This window comes from Hipposideros armiger, unplaced genomic scaffold, assembly GCF_001890085.2.
Source record: "Hipposideros armiger isolate ML-2016 unplaced genomic scaffold, ASM189008v1 scaffold_675, whole genome shotgun sequence".
Lineage (NCBI taxonomy): Eukaryota > Metazoa > Chordata > Mammalia > Chiroptera > Hipposideridae > Hipposideros > Hipposideros armiger.
The window spans coordinates 286,616-296,503 of NW_017732025.1; the positions used below are offsets into that span (position 1 = coordinate 286,616).

Genomic DNA, 9,888 nt, shown 5'->3' on the forward strand with positions numbered 1-9,888 from the left:
AATTTTAAGTGATAGCCATGCTGGGTAGAGCAATCTTGGTTGTAGGCCTTTATTTTGTGCATAGACAACTCTTGAATGTTGGTTTGGAACCAGATCATGGACAGCTTTGAAGGCAATATTCCTCATAATCAGTGGAGTGCCATCAAATGTTTTGGAACTGTCACATGAAAGACTTAGCCTATACACACGTCTTGTCACTCTCTAATGTCATTTACTGTTAATGTAGAAGGTAAAATATGTGTTCTTTGCTATAATGGTAACGGAAAGGTATTCTAGAACGGGTGAATTAATTTACAAAGAAAATAATTCGTTTTAATATAAAAGTATTTCAATGGAATGCTTAAATATTTGTAAGTATTATCTTTCACAAATTTTGTTTTGAAATTCAATCAACTGTAGTGGCTTTGCAAACCAAGCCACTGAGGTAGGCATAACCTTTATTTTAGGAATAGATGAAGTATGTCTTCTACTCAATAATAATGAATTTACTTCAGTTGGGAAAAGAAAAAAATGTGGTGAGAATTTCAGAGTTATCTTAGTAAAGTGGTATCTGTATTGAAAATCTTTCATGACCTTTTACTAGTCAATTTGATGGAAAAATTTTGGAAAATATAATGCAGCACATTCCATTCACTGCATGAAATATGCCATTAATTTTGTGAAAAAAAATTAGTAAGCCCTGTTGTAGTTTAGAAGGAACATCTTTTATTTGGGATCTTAAAAAATAATTTATTTATTTTTCAATTACAGTTGGCATACAATTATTATATTAGTTTCAGGAGTACAAAATAGTGATTAGACATTTATATAACTTGCAAAGTATTCACCCTGATAAATCTAGTGCCCATCTGACACCATGCATAGCTATTACAATATTATTCACTATGTTCCTTATTCTCTACTTTACATCCCCACGACTATTTTGTATTTCTCCATTCGTACTTCTTAACCTCTTCCCCTTTTTTAAAAAGAAAGCCTGTGTAAAAAATAAATTTTGAATAAGGGTGTTTTCTGAAATTCTGCATGCTACATTATTCATTTGATTTAGATATCTCCAATTAAAAGTGATTTATTTCCTAGACACAATCTTGGTGCAGTTTTTTTTTTTCAGTTGCAATTACTAAAATAAAGTATAACTGAAAACTACAAGACATTAGTAAAAGAAATTGAAGAAGATGCAAAGAAATGGAAAGATATTCCTTGTTCATGGAATGGAAGTACCAACATAGTTAAAATGGCCGTATTACTCAAAGCAATATACACACTTAATGCAATCCCCATCAAAATTCCAATGGCATTTTTTAAAGAAATAGAACAAAAAAATCATCATTTGTATAGAATCACAAAAGACCATGAATAGCCAAAGCAATCCTGAGAACAAAGAACAAGGCCAGATGTATCACACTCCCTGACTTCAATTAATATAACAAAGTAACAGTAATCAAAACAGCATGGTATTGGCAGAAAAACAGAGACACAGACCAATGGAAGAGAATTGAGAACCCAGAAATAAACCCACATAAATATGGGCAAATAATTTTCAACAAAGGAGCCAAAAACATACAATGGAGGGGGGGAAAAAAAAGCCTCTTCAATAAATGGAGCTGGGAAAATTGGAAAGCCACATGCAAAAGAATGAAACTAGACTGCTGTCACCATATACCAAAATTCACTCAAAATGGATCAAAGACCTAAGTATAAGACCTGAAATAATAAGTTGCATAGAAAAAAACATAAGTACTAAACTTATGGACCTTGGGTTCAGAGAGGATTTTATGAATTTGACCTCAAAGACAAGGGAAGTAAAAGCAAAATAAATAAATGGGATTATATCAAACTAAAAATCTTCTGCACAGCAAAAGATACCAACAAAACAAAGAGACAACTAACTGAATGGGAGAAGATATTTGCAAACAGCACCTATGATAAGTGGCCAATATCCAAAATATATAAAGAACGTATACAACTCAACAACAAAAAAACAAACAATTCAATTAAAAAGGACCTGAACAGCCACTTCTCCTAAGAAGACATACAAACAGCCAACAGATATGTGCAAAGATGCTCAACTTCACTAGCCATTAGGGAAATGCAAATCAAAACAACAATGAGATACTACCTTACACTTGTGAGAATGGCTATAAGACAAGTGTTGGAGAGGTTGTTGGGGGAAAGGAACAATCATACACTGCTGGTAAGAATGTAAATTGGTACAGCCACATGGAAAACAGTATGAAGAATCTTCAAAAAGTTAAGAATAGAATTATCATATGATCCAGTAATCCCTTTTCTGGGTATCTACTCCCAAAATTTGAAAATATTTACCTGTAAAGATAATATGTACCCCTTTGCTCATGGCAGCATTATTCACAGTGGCCAAGACATAGAACAACCAAAGTGTCCTTCAATAGATGATTGGATAAAGATATGGTACATATGTTCAATGGACTATTACTCAGCCATAAGAAAAGATGAAATACTGCCATTTGTGATAACATGGATGGATCTTGAGATGATCATGCTAAGTGAAATAAGTCAGATGGAATAAGCTGGATTTCACTCATATGGTTCAAACTGAAACCAACAAACAAACAAGACATAGAAACAAACAAAAACTCATAGACACAGATAACAGCTTAGTGGTTACCACAGGGAAAAGGGGATAGGGGAGGTAGAAACCGTTAAAGGGGATCACGTATACGGTATCAGGAGATTTGACTTTGGGTGGTGAATATACAATGCAATATCCAGATGATATATTATAGAATTGTACACTTGAAACCATATAATTTTATTAACCAATGTCACTCCAATAAATTTAATTTTAAAAAAGATTTTTTTAAAAAGAAAAGAAAGTATATATTTTGGCTTACAACATGCAACACAAATACAATGTAAGGTAACTACTCCCAAAACAATCCTTTCTTTTCAGTTTAAACTATTTCACCAGGCTGACTTCAGCTAATGAATTTTCCCAACTATCATGCCTAGCAATGTAGATACTGTGCTTTTTAATTTAAAAAGATTAGGACTTCTGAAAGCCTATAGAACAACCTGGTCTTTTTTCCTTGGTCACTAGTCAATATTTTAAACACAGGAGTTAATACTTATGAAAGTAGTAAATGAGCTGTTCTGGTAAGGTGGCACACATTTAATGTTTGCTCCAATTTTGTCATCTAATGTACAGATGAAAATTGGCTGTTTTCTCCTGAAAACTGGAAATTGAACCAAATTACCCATAGATAATTTAATAGTAACATTTGAAAAGATCTGGACATGTGATGACTTTGACTATGTCTTGGGATAATTGTGTTAAACTGATACATACATATTCAAGCTTAATGCTAATCAGCACCTAACTCCTGGAAACTGTGACTATGCTACCATACATGGCAAAGAGGAATTGCGGTTGCAGATAGAATTAAAGTTGCTAATCAGCTGATCTTGAAATAAGCATACTATTCTGTATTATCTGGCTGAGCACAATGTAATTACAAAGGTCCTATAAAGTGGAAGAGGGAGGAAGAAGAGGTCTGAACATCTATGTGAGATGGAATTACCTGCTATTGCTGGCTTTGAAGATGGAAAAAGAGCCCACAAGACAAGATATGCTGGTGGCCCCTAGAAACTGGAAAAGACAAGGAAACAGATTCTCCTTTAGAATCTCTAGAAAGAATGGGACACAGCCCTGCTAATACCTTAATTTTAGCTTAGTCAAATCCGTGTCAGACTTTTGAACTACAGAACAATAAGATAATAAATTTGTGTTGTTTTAATGCACTAAGTTTGTGGTAATTTGTGATAGCAGCAATAGAAAACTAACCCAGCATGCATATAGGCTATTCCACAGACCATTAGCCAAAAGCCTTTTGTTCAGACTAGAAATTCGTAAGCCAAGAATGGCAGAAAGGAAAGGGTGGAAGAAGGAATCATTAATTCAACCGTTTTTTAAAGAATGTACAACTGTGCCAGCGGTGGCGGTTACAGCCTCTCAGTTTGCAGTCTAACTTCACATGCCCCAAATTGAACTCTTGATTTTCCTTTTCAAATCTGCTCTTCCCATTGGATCACCAGCTCAATAAATAGCAACCCCATGCTTTCCATTTCTTAGGCAAAGCTCATTAAAGACATCCTTGATCCCTTTCTTTCTCTCAGGCCCTACATCCAAGTCATTAGCAAATCCTATTGGCTCTACTTACAAAAATATATCCAGAATCCAATCACTTTTTTCACCCCCCTGTTACCTCCCTGATCTGAGCTACCCTCATCTCTCTCTTGGATGATTGAGTGACTCTTAATTGGACTCCAGTCTTTGTAACACAGCAGCCATAGTGATTGGATAAAGATATGGTACATATATACAATGGAATATTACTCGGATCAAGTAAAGTAACTCCTCAGCTCATAATCATCCAATAGTTCCCCACTCATTCAGAGTAAAAGCCCAAATGCTTATACATGACACCTTGTGTTATGTAATTGTTCCCAACCATTACCCCCCCTCTCTGTAAAAAGATCAGAGTCCCTTCCCTTGCCACGCAAGCATACATTCCTCCCCCACTGTCAGGATTGGCTGTGTGATCAGAAAGGCCAGCGTGCTAGTGCCAAGGAGGAGGTTTAGAAGGCATTACATCGTTCTGTTAGCGCTCTTACTTTTTCTTCTGTCATGAAAGTAGCATGTGTGAAATAAGGACCGCTCCTTTAGCCTGAGTCCCAGAATAAGGCCTGAAACAGCAACTGAGTCACAGCCACAATAAAGAACATGAGAAGAAATAAATGTTTGTTGTTGTATGTTACTGAGATTTGGAGGACATTTGTTACTGCAGCAAAGCTGACTAATATATGCCACCATCACTTCTCTGACCAACTTCATTTTCTAGTCTTCCCCTCATTCACTGTGCTCCAGCCATCATGACCTTCTTGCTGTTTTCTTGAATGTGACAAGCATACTCCTGCCCCAGAACCTCTACTCTTCCCCCTGCCTGAAAACATCCTTCTCCCAGAAATCTGCATTTTGGGCTCCCTCCCTTCTCTTAGGTCTTTGCTCCAATGTCGCTTAGGTAAAGCCCTCTCTGATTGTCCAATATAAAATTGCAACGTCCCTACTCTTCTAATTCTCCTCCCCTTTCTACTTGATTTTTCTCCTTCATAGTTATCACTATCTAAATTACTAATTATTTTGCTCCTTTATTTGTTTGCTGTCCATCTCCCCTCTAGAATGGACCCTCCATCAGGGCAAGGGCTTGCCTCTTTTGTTCATGACTGTATTCCTAACACCTAGGACAGCATCTGATGCATCATAGTTGCTCAATAAATATTTGTGGGATGAATAGTGGTGGTAGTGGTGGTGGTGTTGGTGATGACAGTGGTGATGATGATAATGTGTGTGTGTGTGTGTGTGCACAGGGTGAGTCCAGGTGGCATTGAGTGTTCTTGAATATTTTAAGTCAAATGCAGCTGGACTAGAATATGGAGGGGGCTACATTTATTAGGAACATTTTGAAAAAAGGACTAGGTTCAAGATTTGAAATTATGCTAAGGCTGAAAAGTGGGATGGACACTCGACAAGCTGAAGAGTTGGGTCAGAGCCATCCACTGCAGAATGTTTAAAGTAGAAATTCCTAAGTTGTCAGAATCATAAAATGTTGATTAAATCTTTAAATCATACCTTTCTAGGTAAAGACAATAAATTTAAATCGCTTTATTTGTAATTAAACCCAATAAATAGTTACCACTGAAATCCAGGAGATAGTCTCGTGCAGAGTTTAAGAGTGTAGACATTGGAGCCAGACCATCTGGGCTCATACCCTGCCTTCACCGATCACTGCTTATATGTCCCCTCAGGCAGGTGACCTGACATCTTGGAGCCTCTGTTTTCACATCATAAAATGGAGGTGAAGATGATAGCATTAATGAAATGCCTACCTAAAAGGATGGTTGAAATTAAATTAAAAATACATGTAAGTTACTTTGAACTATGCCTGGCATGTAGCATGCAACAAACATGAGCTATCATTGTTACCATTTGAAAAAAAAACGTGAAAAATCAGAAGGAAAAAATGTGTATACACAAACACTTAGACACACACACCCATACTTTGTTCAAGACTTAGTAATCAAAGGACTAGGCATAAAATAAAACTCATGATACGTTGATGTGAGCAATTGTAGGGGTTCAGACTGTGTCACCCCAAGATGTGCTTTAGTGGTATGCAGATTGTTTTGAGCTAAAGGCAAATAAAACCCTGCAGGCTCAAGAGAAACTTCTGTTATGCCCCACCCCCGCCCTTTAACTATCTAGAATTTAAATTAGGAGCCTGGCCCATGATAAGAGGTAAAACCAGAAACAACTTTTAACTTATCTACATGGTAGGGCTAACTAATAATTATCGAACACATGTTCTTCCTGCAATGACCCTCTGAAGTCCCCAAGGTATTGCCTTATCCCTAGCTCAGAATGTCATTTATGTTCAACTTCCCTTTCTGTCTCTGAACATCTCTTGCATGTGGGATCTCTGACTCTTATGTATGTGGGCTTCCCATACACACATATGAATTAAATTTGGCTATTTTCTCTGGTTAATCTGTCTTGTGTCTATTTAATTATTAGGTCAGCTGAGAGAACTTGGAGGGCAAAGGAAAGTTTCTTCCTCCCCCACACTATAAAATCATATTCAATATGTGTTGGTTTATGAAAATGAGGCAAACGGTGTGAGATGACTGAGTTGTTGGTGACACAAATTTATTTCATTAAATCTTCATGACCACCTTGTGAGATAGGTTTTATTATCTCCACTAAACAGATGAATAAACTGAGACTTAGAAGGTCAGTAAAAGGTTAGTAAAAGGTTGAGCCTGTTTTTAAACCCTGTTGGTTAGACTCCTGAAGTCACACTCCTAACCATTTAACAAGATGGGACAATGGTGAGCGATGAGGAGATGACAAGGTTTTGATGTCATGGCAAGGCCCTTGGCCAGTGTTTATGTCCTGTCAAAACTGATGAGCGATTCCACAGAAAACTTTCGGAGGCATTCTCTGACAATGCAAATAAGGACACAGTGGTTACATGTACACATGCTAGGACAAAAATACTATTTAAATTATGTTAATTTTAAAATTACGTATATATATGCATGTTGTGGGCCCATACACTTTAAACCTGTCTGTAGCTGGGACACCTGCCAGGTAGCCCAGCACAGAGCAGCCCAGAGCAACACCCTGGGAGGGGAACTGCAGCAAGAAGCCAGGAAACCAGTGTCCTCTGTGGTGCTTCCATGGCAGGGCCTCAGGCTGAAACCTTGAAGTGCTGGCAGGTCATTTCTTTGTGCATCACCTAAATACCTCCACTGGAATGACAGGATCTTATCAGTAAGATTGTTGTTGCACTAAACCTTTGGCCAAAGAACACGCATTCTATGAAGATCCGTGTTGATTTAGTTGAAGGCTAAACTTAGAAAATATATTCTTATGTTTACTAAATGATAATATTTACTATTTGAAACTGTAAACCAGACATTTACTAATGATATTCTTACTTTGTGCAGCCTAAGTCAGAGCCATGGCTCCAAAATCTAAAAAAGGAAAGAGCTCAGGTAGCCAAAAAGTGCCAAAAACTGCCAGAAATAAGGAAATATTATCAGGTAGGATTGCCTTTTCATTAATGGGATTTTTATGGCTTTAGTATTTGCACACATAGGAGCAGCCAAATTGATCACGGTTTTAAACTTAAATATTTTCGCTGTCATAAAGCCAAGCACAAAAGGAATTAAAAATATGGGGATTTATTCTTATTTTGTATTCATTTTATTACAGTATCAATTAAATACCATATAATTAATGCCATAGGAAACATATCAGTAAGAGATAATTCTGTGGGAAAGACAATTATTCAGATTCTGTCTATTTAGTTATTCATAAAATAGTTTAAGTCTTCATCATGTATTTGCATTTATGGTTTGTGTTTTGAGACATGGTAAAAAACTGTAATAAATTAAGATGTATATTTGATTCAAAAACATAAATTTGACATCATTTCATTATATTCCAGTTAGTGAAGAAACAGCACCTATGAATATGGAGAGCATCGGTAAGTGGAAATACAATTTAGAAATTAAGTCCCTAGTTTTATAATATTTTAATATGCAATAAGCAAGTGAGAATATGACAAATTGAAGCAATTGGTAAACATGTACATAGACTAAAATTATTTCATGTCATTTAGAACACAAAATGAAAAATGTTAAAGATAGCATAAAAGTTAAGAGTAGAAGAAATAACTTCAAACTGAGAAATAGATTTGAGCCAAGCTGTCCCTTCAAAATCCAACATTGTAAGATTATTGAGAGACCTTTTGTAATTATAAAGTGTGGTAAGTCTGTAAGTTATTACTTTTATTAGAATAGTATTTTAAAACTCTGACTCATGGGCAATATTTATCTGTATTTCATGGTAAGATTCCACTATTTCAAGGAGAAGGGCTGATTGTTAAGCAAATAAACTAGAACTTAGACAACCAAACTAAGGTTCCTGCTTTTAGAGGCTAAATAATTAAAGCTTTGTTTTTGTTGTTGAAACTTTCTCTTAAAGCTGACTTAGAAAATGTACCTCATGTTTGGAAACAGAAGAAACAGAGAGGGTGGAAAAGAGAAAGATCTAAAAGCCTTGAAGGTTATTGTGAAGATTTTGGCTAAGATAGGGAGCTATGAGCTGTATTTAAGCAGAGGAGTGACATGATCTGACTTATGTTTTGACTGAGTCACCCTGGCTACTCTGTTGAGAACTGCCGGGGCAAGGACAGAAGCAGACAGTAGTGAGGAAGCGATTGCACCAGTCCAGGAAAGAGATGGCGGTGGCTTGGGCCAGAGTGGCAGAGCGGGTGGAGATGTGGAGCGCAGAGGTGGGGAGATGGTGGTAGGATGTCAGCTAAGAGTAAGTGGCACTGGAGTAAGCCATGCTGCCCAACAAATATTTATTGAATTAATGAATGTATCACCCAGAAACGGAGTCATTTTTTACCCCTTTCTCCCCCTCAACTCTTCCCCGCTCTCATTTAAACCATCCTAACTCCTGTCAATCCCACCTCTAAAATATGTCTCAAACCCATTCATTTCACATTACCTCTATGTCTACAGTTTCAGTCCAAAACTCCACCCGCTCGCTTAGATTAGCTCCTTAGCTCCTAACTAGTATCACTGCTTCCACTCAGCCTCCTTGAATCCATTCTGCACACAGTAACCTGCCATGTCTCTTCCCTGCTTAAACTCTCCCATGATTTTTCTTTGTCTGTATAGTGGTTCTGGCCCTGTTCTGGCCCTGCCTTCCTCTCTGATCTTTTCTCTTCATCCTCTCCTTGCATCTACAGTTCACCAGTCTTGCCCAGCACAGAACATAACAAATTTGTTCCTGCTTCAGGGCCTTCGCTCTTGCTCCACATGCCTGGATACCTCTTTCCCCAGATCTTTATATAACTATCACCTTCTCATTCAGATCCAGACTCCAATCCCATCTCTGTAAGAGTTGTTTTCTGACGTCCTCTTCCACCTAGTCCCCTTGCCTTCACAGCACTTATCATAATCCTAAAGTTAAAGTACAGTGATTCTCATTATTCATGGAGGTTCTCTACAGTTGCTGTGACCACTGAATTAGCAAACACTAAACCATTGCTCTTAGGGGAACTACAGGGTTAAGTTTTAGTCACAACATTGATTTAACCAATCAATCTATAACCTTGTTTTATGTGTTTCTGTTTAAACACATCTTATTTAATATATATTGTTGATTCACTAACATTTAACTCACAGCCAACAGCACTATAACTCATGCCTTAATGATAATACATAGATTTTCTCTTGTGAGGCACATCACAAGCTTCCTTGTGCATGGGAACA

The 9,888-nt window shown here is 37.0% G+C and overlaps 1 protein-coding gene across 1 annotated transcript in view; it reads left to right on the top strand.

Annotated features, from left to right (window-relative positions):
* Positions 1-9,888, top strand: part of DNAI3 (dynein axonemal intermediate chain 3) — a 97,487-nt gene that overhangs the window by 2,963 nt on the left and 84,636 nt on the right. The window contains exons 2-3 of the mRNA XM_019626408.1: positions 7,546-7,641; positions 8,049-8,087. Of these exons, the coding sequence (XP_019481953.1) occupies positions 7,560-7,641; positions 8,049-8,087 (121 nt within the window). The 5' untranslated portion in view covers positions 7,546-7,559. The remainder of the gene's footprint in view (positions 1-7,545; positions 7,642-8,048; positions 8,088-9,888) is intronic.